Below are 23,414 nucleotides of genomic sequence, written 5' to 3' on the forward strand. Positions count from 1 at the left end.
ATCGATGCAGCTAGGAGAGACTAATAATCACGTTCTTCTGCCTATGTACTGGATGCTACAAAATGCAGCACTTGCACTGACCTAGACACCAAGGATTGCAATGGAGCAGCTGTTGGTACTAGTGCCATGCTTTGCAGGCACGCCTGTATAATGCAGACCAGATTTTTTATTGATGTGCAGGTATTTTTGATGGAATTGCTTGTTTGATATGGCTCTAGACTCTTTGGAGAGAAGGTGAACCCTTTGCTGGAATAGTTTAAAGATGATTTAAAGAGAATGAGGCCACAGCGTGTTTATTGGTGCTTTTGACTGCTGGGAAACAATTGCCCTATCTATTCCACAAGTTTAGTGGTTTTTCCAGAGGGTTGACCTGCAGACAACAGCAACTTTGCCAGCCAATGGTATAGCAGACAGCCCAGTTCTTTTGGGGTCGCGGTTGTGGCACTGGCAGACATCTCACACGCAGCAAGATAATCAGTCCTCCAGCTACTCCTTCCCTGCTAAAATGGTCACTGAGCCGCTTTAGTTTGTCCTTAATGTTACACTCCCAGCTGGCAGAGGAAGGATTCCTTATTTTCTCCTAGGTTGGTGATTCATCATGTCTGACAGATGGGTCTTGCAGATTGTTCAGAGGCTATGCCCGTTCTTTCATTTCATCCCAACCCACTTTCCTCCCGTGAAGGAATGAAAATCGAAGGTGCATCTATTACCCTTCAAAAGTGCCATCAAACTATCACTAGATATGGGGAGGCAAGGGGGGGGGGGGGTGTAATTAGTGCTACTTCCTCTTTCTGAAAAATAAAGCCCAGGAAGGTTTTTCAGTGAAATTGTTTGTCTGTCCTATCAGCCTTTCTGCATTTGCTGGACCAGTCGTCCTTGTTTAAATTATCAGATGTTTATTAAAGGTCTGACACACCCCCAAACGTTTTGTGATGTCCCAGTGGGCTTTACCTTGGTCTTTACATGTCTTATGTGTATACCAACTGAGCCTATGCATAGTTGCTTGCTGCATCTTTTGACTATGATAACTGTCTTCCTCATTGTGATTATGCAAGTCGTCACATGAGTGACCTGCATGCACTTTAAGGGCAGCTGTCCTATATCTTCTCTTTTTCAGACAAATTGGTGCTGAGGCATGGGGCAGCCTTTGTACTAAAGGTTTTTAAATCCGTCTACTTTGGACAGTCGATCATTCTCCTAACATTCTTTGCTCCCTCTCATTCCTAAAAAAGGAGGAGAGGCTCTATCAGGTGGATCTCAAAAGGGATTTGAGTTTTATATCGATTGTACAAGGGGCATTGAGTGGACTATCAGCTCTTTGTGCGAGGAAAGGGATGGCGATGCAGAATATTGACCATGTCAATTTGGATATTCCTCTGCATCAAGATCCCCACACTCACCAATAAAAACAGACCCTGAGCGCCCATTCCACCAGGGCTAAGGCTGCTACGACAGTTTGGTACGTTCTTGATATCTCCCAGGCTTCGATGTGGGTGTTGGTGCATACATTGACTAAGCACTACTTTCTTGATAGGAAGATCACTTTCACTTGCTTGGCGCTGCATGGCTTCCTAATATGAGTCTACTCTCCAGACCCCCCACCTTTTGGGATATTCTGCTTTGGTATATATTCTAAAGGTAAAGAACCTGTAGTTGGAAGTATCCATCAGAATAGCAAGTTGCTTACTGTCAGTAACTCTCTTTCTGATGGATACTTTTTCTAACCTCTGATTTTCTAACCTTTGATTCTGATTGTTGGCTAAACATTGCAGTTACTTAGCGCCGAGATGCCCACGGGCCTTCGTTTCGCGCTTTACAAATGTTTTTATAAATAAATAAATAAATAAATTCCTCGCTGCCTTCTGGCTTCCCCATTCTGTTAAGTTTTCTCTAATTCGCAAGTTTAAAGGTATGAAGTGAGAGATCAGCACACTGTCAACAACAATTGTCTTACAAACCACATATAAGGGGAAGAGGGTGCAAAGACAAACTGTTGTCATCTCCTAGAAGTGGACTGGACTGGAGTGGTGGCAGTACTGAAGAAAATTCTCCTGTTCCAGTCTGGTGCCTCAGGATATTAGGGGGGGGGTCTGCAGTAGAGTATCCACTAAAAAGAGTACTATCGAAGGTTAGTGGCTTGTTATTTATTCCTAAATCCAAAAAAGGGTGTAAAAGCTGAAGGCCAATCCAGAACTTGATAACTGTAGGGAGAGTGTGACCTGCATTAATTATTTCTGCCATTTGGTTAATTACTGCCACGTTACTGGATGTCTCATTAGTGCTCACTGTTGATCATTATTCCACTTTCAGAATACTGTAATGTCAGAAAGTTAAGTTATCAAATTCTACTGCGTGGATTTTGATTTTACTCTGTTTTTTATTGGGTGTATGTTCTTACATACACCCACTTACTTTTAATAATATTTCTCAAACAAGGTATCTTCACTGTGACTTTTCCTTTGAACTGAAAAGTGTATTATGTTCCTTAAGTTCAACATGCTATGGCAGTGTTGTAGAAATTTGTAGCTTTATGGGATTCTTGCATTATCATTAGAACCCAAACTGAAAAAATACAAACGTGGGAGAATTGTGTATTTTATTTAACCAGATTTTTCGAAATTCAGAACGTGCTTGTGGATATTTAGGACAATGCAATGGTTGCATTATGAACAAAATAATCTTGTTATAAGAACTAGTAAGCATTTTATTTTTCTTACACTGAACACTAAATGACATAACTTTAGTGAATCAAAAGCTGATAATGCCTCAAAAATACAAAGTTGCCTAATAAGGCTTCCTATTTCAACACCGCCATTGTGGCAGAATGAAAAAAAGTAAGGAATATTGACACTATTGTAATCAAGCACTTTTTGGCAGACCGTTGTTAATGTTAATCTTTCGTCTGCCAACCACGATTACTGTACCCAGTTTTGCCCCTCTAAATGCAGTGAAACAGTTGCTGTTAACTCTAGATAAAAAATATTGTCCCTTCTGAACTGGCACTGAAATTCAGTATGCACTTACTATTATGCTTAGAAGTAAGACCGTCTTAAACATTGAGCCCTATGTGGTCAAGTTATGAATATGGTCTGTAGCAAGATGTATTATGTACCTGCTGTATGAAATGGTGGGTTTAAATGTGATCTAATTTTTTACATTGCCTTGCAATATATATATATATATATATATATATATATATATTAAAGCTTGTCTATGCCCAATAGGCAGAATTGGCGTTTAGAAAATATCTACATTAAACAAGAAATTGTTGTTGCCTTCTTGTGAGAGCCCTTTTTGATTTAAAAAATCAGATCACCATGGAATGTAAATCAGCAAACGTTTATAGTCCTCCTAAAACAATTTTGTAGGTAACGTTAGAAATCTGTTTCCAATATTTGGTTTGTTATTAACCTCAGTTTACATGCATGGATGGCTTCACGTACTCATGCAATTCTACTTATTTTAGTTAGAAACACTGTATGTATTTCTAATGCCTCATGTAATGTTACGATTTCAATCTATTTATTGGTGCTCCTTGTTGAAGTACTCCGACATAGTTTGATTTTGATTGTGCAGTAAACTTTCAGTGAGAACACTATTGTAAAGTTTTCTATAAAAATTAATGTATAAATCTATTGGGAACATTTTAAAGTGACTTCAATAGCTTCGACCTATGTATGTGCCTATATTCTTTACCCTTTGTAATATTTTTGCAGTAGCTTTTCAATTAATTACATTTGTGTCTAGACATTGATATCATTTTAACCATCATACCAATCTAGCCTGCCAACTCATTCTGTTCTTATCTGTTGAAACCTCATAGTTTCTATATTTGTTGCCACACTATTGTGGACCTGCAGTCTATTCTAAGTTTTACTGTTTTTTTCATGTATCCATAATGAAAGATTACTTAATATTTCTTTGGGGTTGATTTCTTGTTGCTCAAGTTTATTTCTCTATCTTTTTTCAGGTTTATATATGAAACAGACCACTTCAATGGTGTTGCAGAACTGCTTGAGATTTTAGGAAGGTAAAAAATGCACCAATTTCCCCAAACCCACCTCCTTATGTTTTGTGAGTGCCTTTTACTTGGCAGTGTCATTAAATTTATGAAGTTTTGTAAGACTGTTTGACTTTGAGAAATGCAATCGAACCAGGACCACCACTCATTGACCTATATTTAGTTCAATGCCGTATTATTTGAAGCATTCTTGAAAATCTAAGAACATCAAGAAAAGTGCATTCTTACTCACTGGACTTTAATATTATTCAGGAACATTTTTATACCTGTGAATCTCTGTGTGGTCACAGCTTTGGTAAACTTTTATTTGTATTTATTGAGAATGGTATTTAATGGCATAGATTTGAACACAGTTTGCTATTGGACGAGCTGCCACTGCACTTAGGCTGACACAGGGAACTATGTATTGTAATTGCATTTATATAGCGCTTGGTAGCCCGGACTAGTCGTCTGAGCTCTTTTTCGGTGAGTAACACTCTACTCCGGAAACCATAAGGGTTTAGTGGTGAATTACTATAGTGAAATATGAAAATAATTTGAGTGGTGGATGTGTTAGTCAGTTATTTGGAATGAGAGGGATAGTGGAGGGATAGAAGAGGGAAAAAGGTTTGCATTTATATAGCGCTTGCTACCCCTGATGGAGTGTTGAAGCGCTTTTTCGGTAGGTAGCACACTATTCTCGAACCCATAAAGGATTAGAGGTGAATTAGTATAGTGAAATATGAAATTCATTTGAGTAGTGGACATGTTAGTCTGTTTGGATTGAAAAGGGTAGTGGAGGGATAGAAGAGAGTAGGATTTAGAATTCTTTTTTTTTGTTTGGAGCTCCTAGCAGTAGGAGGAGGCTTGGGATGAGTAAAATGGAGTTGGAGGTGGAGGGGGGAAGAATCAGAGGAAAGGGTTTTGAAAGGCCTGTTGGGAGATCTGAATAGTAAAAGAGGTATGAGATGATACAAGGAGGGGTAGAGTAGGGAAGAGATTAGAAAGGGTTATTTTGGGGATCATAGTAGTGGTATGGGGTTTGGGATGAAAGAGAGTGGAGGTAGAGGATATATAGATAGAGGTATAGGGTGTGAAATGGGATTGTGCATTGGAAAGAGTAGTAGAATGAGGTTTGAGAAGAGTCAGAGTTAATGTAGAGGATGTATCGAGAGCGGCGTAGGGTGAAAAATAGGGTAATGCATTGGATATGCTGAATTAGAAGAAAAGTAATAAATATATAGATACATAAGTACAGAGAATATCAAATAAAGAACGAGTCGCTATGGGTGTGTGATGATCATGTCTCTGCCGACGTAGTACCACTATGGAGCCCCTGGCTCGCATAGTAGAGACTTATGGGGTGGGCATTGTTAGCTACGCTAATGACACCCAACTGATGTTCAAACTTACGCCAGACCACAGGGAGGATGCCACCAATTTCTCCAACTGCTTCTCCTCCGTAGCAGCTTGGATGAACAACATACTGAGGGTTCTTCGGAAGGTCCTTAATCTTCTTCCCTTAGACTCAAGAAAGACAAACGTGCATGCCCTAGTCACTCCCCATCTGGACTATGGGAACGCCTTGTTATTGGGTCTGAGCAAGAAGAGCACGCACCAGCTCCAATGTGCACAAAACGCCGCTGCGCTTCTTGTGCTCAAGTTACCGCGAAGAGCCTCAGGGAAAATGGCCTTGACTAGACTCCATTGGCTCCCCATCAGGGAGCGAATTAAATTCAAGGCCCTGTGCTTCGCCCACCGCATAGCCCATGGAAATGGCCCAGACTATCTGCACAGTCTACTCACAATACATCGCCCTACCCGGAATCTTAGATCTTCTGGTACGATGATGTTTAAAATTCCTAAGATAACCAGAGCCAAGATGGGCGGCTCCTCGTTCAGATACCTGGCTGCCAAAGGTTGGAACGAACTCCCCATCGAGATGCAGATGGAACCTTCTGAAACAAGATTTCGAGGAAAATTGAAAACTTTCCTCTTCCCCCGCATCTGATCCCCCTTTCTCCCCCTTGGCCCTGTCTTTTTTTTCCCCTGTATTCATTCCTCCAGGTTCCTTTGCAGTTTTCAGCGCGGGGACACTCTGTTTTGAGTAACCAGGCGCTTTACAAATGGCTTCTATTCTATTCTATTCTATATTATAATTACTATGTTCTTTATCGAGTACTTATCATGCTGTGCTCCTATATGCAGGTCCAGATAAAATATTACAGTAATCGGAACCAAACTTTTTAAATATATATGAAAGTTCTGAAAAAAGAAATTGGTGAAGTTATTTTTAACGTTACATGAACTTGTAGCTAAGATTATTTATCAGTTTATGCTAAGTTTTGAAGCAGTTTTTAACACCAAAGTATTTCACACACACTAACTGGTATGGAAGATTCACCAAGCGACTGACGCCAAGTGTGAAAGATTCACCAGGAGATTGTTGCCAAAAAAGAGTATTGACCAGTGGTAGTACTTTCTCAGTCTTGTCACTGTTCTGTTTTACCCAATAGTGGCCCATCCATATTTCTGTCACTGAACAGGTATAAAGGTTACGCGCAATATCTGCCTGTTATTGAGATGTGTTAGCTGGGCGGGACAGAAAATGTAAAACAAAAGCTGGAAAGATTTTAAAACCACCTCTACGCTGTAGTATCCCACCACTAGCATGAGGCCATAGGTACATGGTTGAATTCTGAGTCTATCCTTCTCTAAAAAGAGCGAATCTACAGCCTACTGGGAAAATGCCAGCATGGCAGAATGGTAATTCTGGCCTTGTACAGAAGTGTGTAGCCAACAGTCTAAATGAGGTGAACCAATGTGTATTTGAATGGGTGACCAGATGCAACTTTGTAGGACACTAATCTTCAGATGCAGGGGGTGATTATGAAAGAGCTGCATCATTTCTTGTGGAGTTTATACATTTAGAAAGGCCGTGACACCAATTAAGTGCAGTGTCCTGGGCATCAAGATCCCGGAGTGTAGATATTAGAATTTGGCTGTCTGCTGTGGCATACGCTACCACAAGTCCAGTAACACTAGTGCACTCTACTAACCTTCATCTGACTCACAAATGGTGCCCAAAGCTGACTGTAACCACTGCCAACGCCTCAATCTCAGTACTTTATGCGGTACGAAATCCTGTTTGCATTTGGTAGAGAATGTTTTTGTTTGTCCACAAATTTCCGAAACTAATTCTAAGGCATAGAAAGAGCATCTGATATATAAGATAGTAGCTGGAAAATTGCATAGAGTTAAAAAAAAAAAAATAGACCCCACTGTGACTATTTTAGTTCCATTAGAACCTTTAATTAATTCATTAATTGTGGGTTTGTAATGCGCTAGAATTGACTCCCGAAGGAGTATCTCTGCGCAGTAGACCGCTGGGGAACCCGTCCTGGCTTTCCCTGTGAGATGGTCCCTACTGGGTATCTCCAAGGTGAAACCAGGCATCCTCCGCGTATGTGGGGGGCCGTTGTGGAGCTGAGGCAAGCTAATGCCCAGAGTTGCAGAGTGTGATCCCTGGTTAGAGTAGGCACCGAGGTGAGAATTATCGAGTCCGCTGACCCTGGCCCACGACCTAAATGGACTTTTTTTGAGTTTATGCCAAACCCTTCGAAAGTGAGAACACTGGGATTAATGTTGTTGATCGCGATGCTGTGATCTTATACATAGATTGGGTCAGTGGACAATGAGAATGCTGCTGCTAAGGTCTTCTCTCACTTTTTAAGTTTTTCCTTTTTCTTTCTGAATTGCCCTCTTTGGCAGCCCTCTTGGCAGATGACCACATTTCCACTAGAAATGGTGTTTCCTTCAGGGATTTTCTGATCTTATCGTCTTCTTGGCTTTCAGGTTTTCCATCTTGCCTCCAAGTCTTATTCCTTCTCTGACCTGTAAGGGCCCTTTTTGCCATCTTTTGGCAAAATTCACATTCTTTCACTAAATAAGGACACACTGCACTCACTTTGTTTGGATATAAGGCTGCTTATTTACTGCCATAAGAGGGACACCTTATAACAAGCATTTACAATGCAATGGTTTCGCCTTTGGAAAAGTTTGAGCTATTGGCATTGTAAATGACAACATTTGTATTTATGTGTTGGTTTTGAAAACAGATAAATAAATGGCATTGTCATTTACATTGCCATTAGCTTAATCTCTCGCAAATGTGAGACCTATTGTACCCTACGGACGAGCTCAGCAGACAGCAATTACTACCACACACACACACACACCCAGAGCCAGCCCCACACACACACACATCCAGAGGCAGTCCGCAGGGCCCGGTGCAGCTCTTCCTGACTATCACCTCCTTTCCCTGCTGGTCTTTCCTCCCCACTGACCTTCTCCTGGTTGGTCACAGCAGCACATATTCTCCAGTGCCAAACGTGGAAAGCTACCGGCAAAGAAGGACCAGTCGCCGACAATAATCTCTTCCAGTTGAGAAGCGAGGACTTCTCAAAGTCCAGGTGAAGCACCAGTTACTGGTGCAAAGACACTGATAACTATCCTACTTTGGGTGTGCAAAAGTTAAAAAAAAATCAACTACCAATTCTGAGACACAGAGCCCTCATCGCCAGGCCACAGCCAGTAGTATAAAAAATGAAGTGATTTTACCACACTCTCCAGTAAACTTTTACAGCAGTGAAAAGGAGGAGCTCTTCACACACCCTGATTTAGATCTAAGACAGGAGTCACACCTTAAACAATCTTGAGTACTGTTAAGCGGATGAATGCAAAAACAAAGCAGATCAGAGAAAAAAGTCACTTAGGACAGGACTGCTTTTACAAGCTTTGAAAAGAACTTCTATTCAAACAGCAAACGTTTTTTAATGTCCTTGCATCTGCACACTGGTATGATTATTGTGAGTGATCGCCCACTTTACTGGACCACAAAAAGTCCACATGGCCTTCACGAGGCATGAAATACCTCATTATTTTCTGGCAGTTACCAAGAATCGCATGCAAGCACAGAGAACATAGTACATACACTACCCATGTCCCTACTCGTACTTTCTAATATTGTGGTGGTAAAATGTTAAATAGGCACAAAAACACAAGAGAACCAGTGAAAATGTTGCTTGGCACTGCTATTGACTCTGTGGTCTAAGTGCCCCCTCCCACCACCCTAATCTTCAGATTTCTCTGTAAGGCCAGCTGGGGTACCATAGCACCGTGCATACAGCCCAAAGAGGTTGAAAATACCCACCCACACAGTTTCCATTACAGATATAAAAATCTTGCCTATGTCCACAGCACCCAGGCAATGATGACTAGCTTCGCTGAGACTGATCCCGAGAGACTCCTGTGACCTATAGCAGAGTTTCACACAACACTATGTATCAACCAGTTACTCTATGGGATTCATTAAGGTATTTCATTAAACACCAGCATGTCACTTTTATTGTGATAGAAACAAGAAAGAGCACAATTCATTGAGAAAAAAACGTGTTAAAGTTAATGAAACGCACAAAAGTCATTGTGCGTTTTCAGGTCTGAAAGAATGCAAATATAGTGAAAACTATAGTTTTGTTGAGGCTAGCCAGATTTCACTCTTTTAGGAAGACCAACTTTTTTAGACCCTTGGGGGCACAATTACTAAACGTTCACGTAACACTTGGGCAGCAAGCAAAGCTGCTGCAATGTGTGAAAGGGAAGAGTAGAAATTACTCATATTTCCAAAAATATGGAGCATTTCTGCACCCTCCTTACGCTGGTGCACTGTGTGCAGCCTAGCACCAACGTCCTTGCACTATAGTGCAACGGTGGCTGTGTTACAGGCAAGATTGTATTAGGCAGCAAGGGACATATCCTCTTTGCATGCTGCAGCACACGAGGAACTAATGAGCAGCAAAACGTATTTCTCCTTGTTACGCCTCACATAGGATACTGGAGCATTTTGAGGCATTACCAGATATACACGTCTTTATAAATCTGAGAATGCCCCAAAAACCATGGCTGGATGGGAACGCCCATGCTCCTCCACCTATGGAAGTTGAAATGCAGAGTAACTGTCTCGCATTACATTTCTTTACAAATCCACGCAAATCACGCCTTGCTAGGCTTTGAAAATACTACTGAAGGCTTTCCCTTGTTTTTGCATCACATTGCATGACGCAAGGACAATGCAAAGGCTGCATAAATATGGGCCTCAGTTACTCTTTTAAAGACTTCCCAGCAGCTAAATTGTCATACCTGTCATATTGAGGATCACTGGGGAAAAAAAAATACACCCCGCCTAGCGCACACATGCAACAAAATAATGATAATAAACTAGAGGGAAACCTGATGGGGACCGTGCCCTCCTGGCCCACATTGTGTCCCACAGCTGCTGAAGATGCCAAGACCTGACACAGGAAAACAACCATTGGCAAAGCGAAATGGGTATCGCCAATGAGAATTATTGACTTTGTCAATGTGTTTTTAGCTATGCTATACAGCAGAGCGGCTGCTGTGCAGCACGGCTGGGAAAAAAGCCCCGATGCAGCCAGTGAATGCAGCGCCATAGTGTGTTTTTACTGTATTGCTGAGGGGGGGGGGGCATTAGGACTGGGGGCGACAGGAAGGGAAGGCGAGGGGGGAAGAAACCCTGAGGCAGCTAGCATGTTCATTGCAAGAGAGGGGCTGGGAGGCACCCCCTCCTGGTTGGCGTGACTGGCCCCTGGTGTTACCCTGTTGGTGGCCGATCTGCGGGGCCTGAATTAATCCAGCTACAGGCTCAATTCCCCATCCCCACTACTCTTTTTGTACACCATTACGTGTATCTGTGTTTTTCTCCTTTAACCACTTCATTACAAATGTTTTATATCTAATCCATCTCAGGCCAACTGTATGTTGCTTTGTATTCAACTCTTTCCTATTTATTGTATCTACAGATATGTAACTTGTGCAACTCAGAAAAAAAAAAAAAAAAAACACGCCCACCGCCGAGATGCACAGCCCGAGTTCAGGCCTCAAAGTTCAAACTAGATGAGCTGTTCATGTTAACAGGTTTAAATCAGGGCTCGCCACCATAAATAGACTTACCAAGTTCTAAATAAGATAGAAACCAGGGAGGGCGACCGACTCAAGGGCGGTGGTTTAACACACTATCAACACCCAAACCAAAGTGGCTGAGAAAAATCAGCTCGTGCTGATAACGGATTCAGATCAACAGCGGGGTCTAAAAAAATGGTGAAAATTACATGGATAAGAGCCTTTCAGTCCACCTACCTCCTGGCAGAAGTTATCCAAGGAAGACCCGAATTTCGGCGAGTAGGCATCGGTACGGGTGGGGGTTTATTTTAAGGAATGTATTAACAACCGGCAAATAAAAATAGCATAAGCCCGATTCTCACGCCCAACTCCGTGGGCCCTTAATCAGCACTTAGGGGCGTCTACTAAAACCAGCTGGAAAGTTACCTGGTAGAGTTAGAAGAGCGGACGCTAGTTCGGTGGGATTCAGTTCGGCAATATTTTTCAGTCATTCAACTCGGCTCCTAAAGGGGATAGAGACAAAAGAGCCGGCCGTAACAAGAGGTATCAAGGGTAAACTAGTAGCGAGTGCTTAATTTAAACACGATCTAATTACGTGAGAGAGCCACGTCAGTTAGAGGAAAGGGCGTGGAAAGTAATACAAGGCTCCCCCTTCTAGGCTCAATGGTTTTAAAACAAGTCTGCAAAGATTATCACTTAAATGCAATGGAGCCGCTAATATACTTAGAATGCATGGGTGGACAGGGATAGATTGAAGGAGCGGGTAAATACAACTATCAATCCAGGCTTGCAGATTCTATTAAAGTACTTCCAGATGACCTCCGCCCCGGCGTCGGGAGAAGATTTTAACAATTAATGTTTCAATAGTTACAAGCATTAGAAAGTGGTGCGGGAACGGGCACACAGAGAACGGGAGGGGGGGCAGGAGCGGGAACGGGCACACGGAGAGCGGGAGGGGGGCAGGGGCGGGAACGGGCACACGGAGAGCGGGAGGGGGGAACGGGATAAAAACACAATTTTAAAAAAATGCTGCTTACCTGAGCATTGAGCAGGGGAAACAGTGGTCGACAGGCCCCGGCGCCATCTTCGGCGGAATGAGAAAACACGCCCTGACAGGAAAAAAAAAAACCAACACGCCCACCGCCGAGATGACGCGCACAGAAGGGCGGAGAGGGAAAAAATCGCGGGAACGCCCCCGAATCTGGTCCGGCCTTGACAGACAGATCCGGCTCCCAATGGCTAGCCTTCATTTATGGAGCTAGCCAATGGGCGCCGGGGGACGTTCCTGTAGCCCTTATAGTAAACAATAGATTTCGCCTCCGCCGAAAAGCTGCGCAGCCTTCGGCGAGGCGAAACCTAAAAAGGGCCAGCATTCTTACAGCAAAAGTTCATAAGAAGTGTACAAAATAACTTCACACTCAAACTGAATGTTAAAAAGGTGAAAGCAAATAAACACGTCGGATAGAAAAGTGTTCAAATATTCACAATGTTCCTGTGAACCCAGTCACTGTAGCCGTAAAAAAGAGCTGACTTTGAGGCACCTGACAGTGCAAGGCATCATGGATGGTGGAAGTGGCTAGTGCCTTAAAGGATCAGGACACTCTTTTCAATGAAAGTCTTCCAGGCTGCCCTTTTCCTCACTACTTACACAGGAGGCTTTAGCATAGGAACTGCTGCGTAGTTTTGAGATCTTTTCTGGTGCTGCAAAGTCTAAGATTAGGAAACCCTTACCTATGATGGGCTTTAAGAAATGGCTTCGCAAATGTAGGAGTTTTCACCCTTGCTGCTAAGTATTGGGGATATACGAAATTTATTTGTTAACATTTATGACTTAATGTAGATCATTTTAAAGCAGAACCAGGACTACAAGTCACCAGGACTACATGTAATCTTTTTTTTTGTAACACAGAATGCATATTGAAGAAGCTTTGGAGGGGGGTGGTATGCCGTTTGTATAGCTCAAGGACATGAATTTCAAACAGTAATTTGACTGGCAGTGACTCTAAGGACGTGTTGACTGGAGTCCGTAGCAGCTAGACCTGGGCCGTATTTTCCCAGGCGGTTTGAGCAATAGTCCCTGAAGTTCTTTTGGAACAGATTTTTAATATCGTTTTCTTTGAGTCTGTCTTATTGAGGTGCAAAATATGAAGTTTGTAGTCACTACACAGGCTGTGAATTAGATTACATTTTTTTTAACTGCCAAATGGACATTAAATGCAATGTCTCATATGGCTAAGAAGGGTGGTGGGTGCTGTTGTGGTTTTTGTAGTTACACAATATCAACTTATGACAGAACATAAAACAGCTGCATAGTACAGATTTTTGCATCCGTGTATTAAAGAGTGCAGCCTCAAGGAAGCAGATTAGCTCCCTTTCAAGGTACAGGAACTGATTCTTGAAACTGGCAGCAAGGCCGAGCACAGGCTGGCTTTTCCTTGGCTCGCGAGGGGTGAGTCTTGTTCATTGCTGCACAGCATTCGTCCTTCAGGAACTCTGGGAGGCCAGCACATTATCAATAGCATGTGATGCTAGAACACACTAATGGAATGTGGCGATGGAAAGTTGGCAGTACACTTAAAAATGGTGCCCATGTTTGGACACATAATGAGCACTTAAAAATGTAGTTGCCCTGGTACAAATTAAGCCCTTGAGGTAAACCTCACAAGTCTTTTTGCAGCGAAGCACATGTACAGTGTCAAATACACAATAAACACATTTTCTCCAGTATTGGATCTGTCATAGATTCACATAGTTGAATCATCCCGCCAGGGTATATATATATAAAAGCAATAGATAATACTACAATAGGCTACAATGCAATGAAGAGTCACTGCAATAGCCTATCCATTTTCCTTTGTAAAAATAAGGTTCCTCAGATTTTCTACCGCACGTCGTGTGAAAGGGAGTCTCCCTGTGCTCGGCTCAGTTTATCTCACGTTTATCCAGATTTCAAACCAGAATGTCGGAATCTTCAAAGAAAGGTCTCTTCAGGTTGTGTGGAACATGCGGTAAGTAGAAGCTATATGCTGAGGATCCACATAAGAGCTGCATCTACTCCCTTTATCCTACACATGAGGTAAAAGACAATAAAATCTGTAAAACCTTTTCTACAAAATCCCTTAAGGACAGAGAGGGTAAATCATTGATTTGGCTACAGAGACTTAAATCTAAATCTGACATTGTCTGAGGATGAGGAGAGCTCTACCTCACAGACTTCTAAAGAAACATCCAAAAGGAAAGATAGACCTCTTGAATCGTCTGAGGTTTCCAAGAAAAAGACCTCAAAAAGGTCTCGTCAGGAAGATGCAGGCACCTCACAAAAAGGAAAGCTTTCAATTCCTACTGAGGAAAAAAGCCACAAGAAGGAAGAGAAAAAGCACTCTTCTGTTCACTCTATGAAAATGTCAGTTTCCAAAAAGCTTATCTCAGCGACGGCATTCGCTTTTGGATCACCATTGACGCAAAAATCATCTTCTAAACAACCGTCTTCTGCCTCGTCGTTGAAAAAATCTACACCGTCGAAGACTGATTCGATGACGGTCCCACTGACGGCACTTCCAGTGGCCGCAATGACTACGACACCGCCAACGACCCTTATGACGATACCAACTTTTTCGTCTGCGTTCTTGTCGACGAGGGTAGTTCAGTCGACGACCATATCGTCTACAATGGGGACAACGACTTCATCCGTTCCTGTCATGTCCTCGCCTACGATGCAGACTTCGCTACAATGTGTGGTAAAAGGTGCCCGCCAACCCACAGCCCCACAGACACAGTGGTGGATCAGTCCTCTCCAAGTGTTGTTCTAGTGTAATACGTTCTGTGCGGTATTTTGAGTTTCACAAGCTGGAGTCTTGAGGGGATTGCCCCTTCGCGTGGTGATGCTAGCGCCTCCTGCCAATCTGTTCATCCATCTCCCCCAACTCAGCCTGGCATTTTTCTCTAAGATTGTGTGTGGGATCTTTCTGATGGTTAACCAATTTACTGTATGTTAGAGAAATATCTTTTTTGGTAAGGCAGTCCCTCAGGAATATATGACGTTACTCCGCAGGAAAACACTCGGCATGTTTTTATAACTATGCAAATATAAATAAAAATGCATCGAAACAAGAGAAAGTAAATTTACAACGCATTTTTTAACGTTTGCTTTAACCACGAAAATAAAAGGCAAATAAATGCATTTTTTTCAATTTACCGTATTTTCCGGCGTACAAGACGACTTTTTAACCCCTTAAAATTTTCTGGAAAGTTGGGGGTCGTCTTATACGCCGGGTACAAAATTTTATGGTATGTTTTCATGCGCTTTTTCATAGCGAGGACTTCACTCGAAGGTGTCAGACCGCTTCACAATAGGAAATAACAAGAAACAACACACCTTATGTTAAAAAATACAGCCACCGGCCCTGACAACGTCCACACCCAGGCCCCGCGCCATGAATTGTGCAAGTATCGAAAGCGTGCGTTTTTTTGTCATAGCGAGGACTTCACTCGAAGGTGTCAGACCGCTTCACAATAGGAAATAACAAGAAACAACACACCTTATGTTAAAAAATACAGCCACCGGCCCTGGCAACGTCCACACCCAGGCCCTGCGCCATGAAGTATCGAAAGCGAGCGTTTTTTTCATAGCAAGGACTTCACTCGAAGGTGTCAAACCGCTTCACAAGCGAGCAAATGGCGCCATGAGTCTTACCTCGACTGCCGCTGCCGCTGTACTTGCGACTCCAACCGCTTGCACATCCCCAGGCAGACGAGGCAGCAGGACGAGCCAGCAGGACGTCCGAAACACGGTATATGGTAATGGGCAGCCAGCGCCGAAGATGGCAGCGCCCGGTGTGTTGACACGTTTGGCTCGTTTGGCACGTTTTGGCACGCGCACCTCTCCCCTTGACATGGGCGTGGGCATAGAAAGGGGACTGTAGAATGTTCCCGAATGTTACCGAAGGCAGTAGAGCACTTGCCGTGATTGGCTGGTTGTTGCGAAGAGGAAAGGCAGTCTGGTGAGCAGATACCGTATTTGCCGTACCGTACGTGTGGTGTTGAAGACAGTCTCTGCACCTGTTCATACTGTACAGCACCAGTACATCCAGTGCAAATGGCTGACAGTGAAGAACCCGGCAAGGCTCCAGCAGCGCATCCAGTGCAAATGGCTGGCAGTCAAGAACTCAGCAAGGCTCCAGCAGTGGCAAGAAGAAGGAAATATGAAGCCAGTTACAAACTTAAAGTTGTGGATTTTGCCACGGAACATAATAACTGTGCTGCTGCTAGACAATATGGAGTGACAGAAAAGATGGTTCGGGCCTGGAGAGCAAATGAGAAAGCATTACGGAGTATGCCAAGGGGCAAGTGTGCACTAAGAAGAGGCACCCCACATTGGCCAGAACTCGAAAAGCATGTAGCAGACATGGTGGCCGAGCATCGGCAAAGCGGTTATGTCGTGACCCGAAATAAAATCCGATTGGTTGCACTTCAGTGGGCCAAATCTAATCCAGATCTCAGCCACAGATTTAAGGCCACTGTATCCTGGTGTACCAGATTCTTGGGAAGGCATAATCAGGTATTGCGGCAAAAGATAAAAATTGCCCAGAAATTACCTGCGGATCTTGATGCCAAAATGCATAGCTTCCATCGCTACGTTATTAGGCTGCGCAATGAACATGGCTATGCGCTAAGTAGCATCGGAAATATGGATGAAACTCCAATGAATTTCGATATGATTGCCAACAAAACTGTCCATCAAAAAGGCGAAAAGACAATTTTAATAAAAACAGGACATGAGAAGTCCAGTTTCACAGTGGTACTTGCATGCACAGCTGATGGTGGCAAACTGAGACCAATGGTTATTTTTAAAAGAAAAACAATGCCGAAACTCAAGTTTCCTGTTGGTTGTTTTGTGCATGTCCATGAGAAAGGATGGATGGATGAAGAAGGGGTAAAGCTATGGCTTGATAATGTATGGAGCAGGCGACCAGGTGGACTTCTACAAAGACGTAGTCTACTGGTGTGGGATATGTTCAGGGCTCATTTAACTCCCAGCACCAAGCAAAGGCTGGCAAGACTAAAAACAGATGCTGCAGTTATACCTGGAGGATTGACATCGTTGGTGCAGCCACTGGATGTGTGCCTAAACAAGCCATTTAAAGATCGCATCCGAGAACAGTGGAATGAGTGGATGGTTCGCGGTGAAAAAACATTCACAAAAGGAGGAAACATGCGTGCTCCACAGTTGGATGTTTTGTGCACCTTTGTTATAAAGGCCTGGAACGACATTGATGCAGAAACTGTAATAAAGTCTTTCAAGAAGTGTGGCATATCAAATTCATTAGATGGTATGGAGGACGACTATTTGTGGGAAGGTGAAGAGGATGCCGAAGAAGAGACCACATCATCTGATACGGAATTGGTTCAAGATCCATACGATGACTGCCTTACAGATGTACCACAAGATCTCATTGACTTACTTATGAGATCAGATGACGAAGAGGAGGATTTTGAAGGCTTTTAAAGGGAACGTTGTAAATCCTGTAGAAATCGCTTGGATTTATGGAAAGTTATGGAAAGTTTAATCCACTTGCACTGTTTCATGCACTAATTTATGTTTACCGTACCGTACCGGTATTTTCAGAAGTGACAGTTTTTGATATGGTTCTAAATAAAAATATTCCGAGTAAAGCAAGATTGTTTATACAACCAATTTGTTTGAGTTCAGTCTTTAAGTTTGTAAAATAAAAGCTTAGGTACCCACTGTCCACTGATAAAGCCTTACTGCTCACCCCTAGGGAGGAGGACTAGATTAATACGGTAAGTTCAAAATACCGGTACATTCTCGGAATGGCTATGCAGGACTGCGTTGGACTGCGCTGGAAGTGGGGGGTCGTCTTATACGGCGAGTATAGCACAAAACCTAAATTTTTTCAGGCAAAGTAGGGGGTCGTCTTATACGCCGGGTCGTCTTATACGCCGGAAAATCCGGTAGTCACTTACCTACTGGCAGATCTCTCCTGCATCTGTTCCCGTTTAAGTCACTCAGTAAATTTAAATTATTTAAAAATGGATTACCGCTTTTGTAAAAAATAATACTAAAGATAAAAAAGAGACTAATTTTTTTCAAATAGCCTACGCTTACCTTCTAAACCGCATCATCATGGGTAATATTCTGCAGCCTCTCTACATCCTTTGAGCATCGCGCTGTCCATTTTTTTTAAAAGAAAGAAAGTTTCTTCACTTCAATTCCGCATGGAGAGGGACATCGTTTTCATTTTCTCGTGTACAACTTCACCCTAGAGTGTCGAGTATGCAGTGCAAGCCAGTAAGTCTCCTTTTTAGGGCTCGGACTCCTCCCCACTGAAAGTGGGAGGAGTTTCGAGATCCTAATGTTAAAGAAGAGAAAAAAGAAGTATCTCCTAGGGCTTTGGCGAGACAAATTCCACACATTCCTTAGCGTGTTGTGTCATCTGGCCAGTGATTCGTCTTCGTTGTGTTGTCGTTTTAATAGGCTTGAAGTGATAGGGTAAATGTAGTTTTGTTCCGCCATCTTGGGCATTTTTCGTTCGTGCTCGCGCAAAGAAGTACATTAATTATAATTAGGAGCTGTCAGGGTGGCCGTGTAATGCATTCCAGATGTGCGCGCGTTCACCATCTAGCAGTGTGTTTGTCTGGCGCGCGTCCTCCTCACGTGCACACAGGCATAGACGCCGTGTGCGGCTCCTTCCTGCCGGCCCGGGGAGCTGCTCTGCCGCTCTCTGGCTCACCCTCCCGTCTCCCCGCCTGATTTAGACATCGGGCACACGTGTCCTTGCTTTTTCAACGGAAGCTGAAGAATCTGTGGAGGAATGGGTCGGGGGATTTTGTGCAACGACCTTAGTGCTCCAGGGCCCCGTGTTTTTCCTGCAGAAGGCATAACGCCATCCCTTCCCCATGGATCAGGGGTGCTATCAGTCAGAATAAAAAGAGCGCGGAGTCCTCAAGTGACGGACGTGTACTTGGTAATCGGCTGCGCGATTATGCAAACGTTGTATTATCCGGTTTTGTGATGCAGTGCAGGAGAGGCTGAACATACAAATCTTTTACATCCCTTTCCAGCAGATAATGGATGCTTGAATGATCAAAGCAGAGGGAGACACAAACTCACAATTCAAAGCTCATAACTACCCTTGAGTTGTTTATTAGCCGCCACAGATGAGCCGGCAAACAAAAAGCCATTAAGCACCTATTATTTTAAAGCAGGGTGTGCGGTTTTCATCACTTTCTGTGGCTGAATTTTCACTCCCGAATCCTGTTGGAGATAATTAATTGCTTTCAGCTGAGAGCAGTAATAATGGAATAAATTATCCCCACACTTCTTGTCAGAGGACTAGTCACGCGCCAGCCTCCTTGTTAGAAGGGACTCGTAAGACAGGTGAGAAAAGAAATATGGTACAGTTGGCCAGCACTGTAACATTTTAAATGATGTCATTGACTCGGCAGTCAATCACGCGTCCTGCCTGGAGCACTCTTGTCTTATGATGAATAGCGTTCTCTTCTCAGGAATGTTGAAGTGGGTGGCTACACCTATCCCCCCCCTCCCCCCCAATTTCATGTCGTCTAGCCCTGTTTCACACACAAGTGTATTTGCCTAAGTCACACTTAACGTGCAGGAAACGTGGAAAACGGTGCACAAATCCAGAGCACATTCACAAAGACAGGGGTGTCCTAGTTCTCCACGAGGAGAAGTCATTCGCTGAAACTCTGCCCGTTTAAGTTTTAATTAGTGAGTGCAGAGATGTGAGTGCAGAGTAGTGAGTAGTGAGTAGAGTAGTGAGTAGAGTAGTGAGTAGAGTAGTGAGTAGAGTAGTGAGTAGAGTAGTGAGTAGAGTAGTGAGTAGAGTAGTGAGTAGAGTAGTGAGTAGAGTAGTGAGTAGAGTAGTGAGTAGAGTAGTGAGTAGAGTAGTAGAGTAGTGAGTAGTGAGTAGAGTAGTGAGTAGAGTAGTGAGTAGAGTAGTGAGTGCAGAGTAGTGAGTAGTGAGTGCAGAGTAGTGAGTAGTGAGTGCAGAGTAGTGAGTAGTGAGTAGAGTAGTGAGTAGTGAGTAGAGTAGTGAGTAGAGTAGTGAGTAGTGAATAGAGTAGTGAGGTGAGTAGTGAGTAGTGAGTGCAGAGATGTGAGTGCAGAGATGTGAGTGCAGAGTAGTGTGTATAGTAGTGAGTAGAGTAGTGAGTAGTGAGTAGAGTAGTGAGTAGTGAGTAGAGTAGTGAGTAGTGAGTGCAGAGTAGTGAGTAGGGTAGTGAGAAGTGAGTAGAGTAGTGAGTAGAGTAGTGAGTAGAGTAGAGTAGTGAGTAGAGTAGTGAGTAGAGTAGTGAGTAGAGTAGTGAGTAGAGTAGTGAGTGCAGAGATGTGAGTGCAGAGATGTGAGTGCAGAGTAGTGTGTATAGTAGTGAGTAGAGTAGTGAGTAGAGTAGTGAGTAGTGAGTGCAGAGTAGTGAGTAGGGTAGTGAGAAGTGAGTAGAGTAGTGAGTAGTGAGTAGAGTAGTGAGTAGTGAATAGAGTAGTGAGGTGAGTAGTGAGTGCAGAGTAGTGAGTGCAGAGATGTGAGTGCAGAGATGTGTGCAGAGTAGTGTGTATAGTAGTGAGTAGAGTAGTGAGTAGTGAGTAGAGTAGTGAGTAGTGAGTGCAGAGTAGTGAGTAGGGTATTGAGAAGTGAGTAGAGTAGTGAGTAGTGAGTAGAGTAGTGAGTAGAGTAGTGAGTAGAGTAGTGAGTTGTGAGTGCAGAGTAGTGAGTAGAGTAGTGAGTAGTGAGTAGAGTAGTGAGTAGAGTAGTGAGTAGTGAGTAGAGTAGTGAGTAGTGAATAGAGTAGTGAGGTGAGTAGTGAGTAGTGAGTGCAGAGTAGTGAGTAGTGAGTGCAGAGATGTGAGTGCAGAGATGTGAGTGCAGAGTAGTGTGTATAGTAGTGAGTAGAGTAGTGAGTAGTGAGTAGAGTAGTGAGTAGTGAGTGCAGAGTAGTGAGTAGGGTAGTTAGAAGTGAGTAGAGTAGTGAGTAGTGAGTAGAGTAGTGAGTAGAGTAGTGAGTTGTGAGTGCAGAGTAGTGAGTAGAGTAGTGAGTAGAGTAGTGAGTAGAGTAGTGAGTAGTGAGTAGAGTAGTGAGTAGTGAATAGAGTAGTGAGGTGAGTAGTGAGTAGTGAGTGCAGAGTAGTGAGTAGTGAGTAGAGTAGTGAGGTGAGTAGAGTAGTGAGTAAAGTAGTGAGTGCAGAGTAGTGAGTAAAGTAGTGAGTGCAGAGTAGTGAGTAGTGAGAAGAGAGTAGTGAGTAGTGTAGTGAGGTGAGTAGTGAGTAGTGAGTGCAGAGTAGTGAGTAGAGTAGTGAGTAGAGTAGTGAGTAGAGTAGTGAGTAGAGTAGTGAGTAGAGTAGTGAGTAGAGTAGTGAGTAGAGTAGTGAGTAGAGTAGTGAGTAGAGTAGTGAGTAGAGTAGTGAGTAGAGTAGTGAGTAGAGTAGTGAGTAGAGTAGTGAGTAGAGTAGAGTAGTGAGTAGAGTAGTGAGTAGAGTAGTGAGTAGAGTAGTGAGTAGAGTAGTGAGTAGAGTAGTGAGTAGAGTAGTGAGTAGAGTAGTTAGTAGTGAGTAGTGAGTAGAGTAGTGAGTAGAGTAGTGAGTAGAAAGTAGAGTAGTGAGTGGAGAGTAGTGAGTAGACTAGTGAGTAGAGTAGTGAGTAGAGTAGTCAGTAGAGTAGTGAGTAGAGTAGTCAGTAGAGTAGTCAGTAGAGTAGTGAGTAGAGTAGTCAGTAGAGTAGTGAGTAGAGTAGTCAGTAGAGTAGTGAGTAGAGTAGTGAGTAGAGTAGTGAGTAGAGTAGTGACTAGAGTAGTGACTAGAGTAGTGACTAGAGTAGTGAGTAGAGTAGTGAGGTGAGTAGTGAGTGCAGAGTAGTGAGTAGTGAGTGCAGAGTAGTGAGTAGTGAGTGCAGAGTAGTGAGTAGAGTAGAGTAGTGAGTAGTACATCACAGGCAGCAGCTGTGCAAGCATCTTACACTCACAAGGAGACCACAGGCAGCTGAGGTGCAAGCTTCTCCCACTCACAAGAAGGACATCACAAGCAGCAGCGGTGCAAGCTTCTCACACCCACAAGGAGACCACAGGCAGCTGAGGTGCAAGCTTCTCCCACTCACAAGAAGGACATCACAAGCAGCAGCGGTGCAAGCTTCTCACACTCACAAGAACAACATCACAGGCGGCAGCAGTGCAAGCTTCTTACACTCACAAGGAGACCACAAGCAGCAGAGGTACAAGCTTCTCACACTCGCAAGAAATACATCACAAGCAGCAGTGGTGCAAGCTTCCCTTACACACTGACAGCAGGTACTGTGCCAAGGCAGCAGCAGCAACAGAGCAAGAGTCCCTTACAAAGAACAGGAACAGCACAGAGATGCACAATGCAATCTTCTCATACTCACAGGCAGCAGCGGTGCAAGTTTCTCACACTCACAAGAAGGACATCACAGGCAGCACCTGTGCAAGCTTCTTACACTCACAAGGAGACCACAAGCAGCAGAGGTACAAGCTTCTCACACTCGCAAGAACGACATCACAAGCAGCAGTGGTGCAAGCTTCCCTTACACACTGACAGCAGGTACTGTGCCAAGGCAGCAGCAGCAACAGAGCAAGAGTCCCTTACAAAGAACAGGAACAGCACAGAGATGCACAATGCAATCTTCTCATACTCACAGGCAGCAGCGGTGCAAGTTTCTCACACTCACAAGAAGGACATCACAGGCAGCAGCTGTGCAAGCTTCTTACACTCACAAGGAGACCACAGGCAGCTGAGGTGCAAGCTTCTCCCACTCACAAGAAGGACATCACAAGCAGCAGCGGTGCAAGCTTCTCACACTCACAAGAACGACATCACAGGCAGCAGCAGTGCAAGCGGTGCAAGCTTCTCACACTCACAAGAAGGACATCACAGGCAGCAGCTGTGCAAGCTTCTTACACTCACAAGGAGACCACAGGCAGCTGAGGTGCAAGCTTCTCCCACTCACAAGAAGGACATCACAAGCAGCAGCGGTGCAAGCTTCTCACACTCACAAGAACAACATCACAGGCAGCAGCAGTGCAAGCTTCTTACACTCACAAGGAGACCACAGGCAGCAGAGGTGCAAGCTTCTCACACTCGCAAGAAATACATCACAAGCAGCAGTGGTGCAAGCTTCCCTTACACACTCACAGCAGGTACTGTGCCAAGGCAGCAGCAGCAACAGAGCAAGAGTCCCTTACAAAGAACAGGAACAGCACAGAGATGCACAATGCAATCTTCTCATACTCACAGGCAGCAGCGGTGCAAGTTTCTCACACTCACAAGAAGGACATCACAGGCAGCAGCTGTGCAAGCTTCTTACACTCACAAGGAGACCACAGGCAGCAGAGGTGCAAGCTTCTCACACTCGCAAGAAATACATCACAAGCAGCAGTGGTGCAAGCT

General features: G+C 43.8%; 1 protein-coding gene across 1 annotated transcript in view; it reads left to right on the plus strand.

The window, feature by feature from the left end:
• Positions 1 to 23,414, plus strand: part of PPP2R5A (protein phosphatase 2 regulatory subunit B'alpha) — an 885,130-nt gene that overhangs the window by 395,240 nt on the left and 466,476 nt on the right. The window contains exon 6 of the mRNA XM_086927850.1: positions 3,971 to 4,030. Within this exon, the coding sequence (XP_086783976.1) occupies positions 3,971 to 4,030 (60 nt within the window). The remainder of the gene's footprint in view (positions 1 to 3,970; positions 4,031 to 23,414) is intronic.

This window comes from Lissotriton vulgaris, chromosome 6 (assembly GCF_964263255.1).
Source record: "Lissotriton vulgaris chromosome 6, aLisVul1.2, whole genome shotgun sequence".
Taxonomy (NCBI): domain Eukaryota; kingdom Metazoa; phylum Chordata; class Amphibia; order Caudata; family Salamandridae; genus Lissotriton; species Lissotriton vulgaris.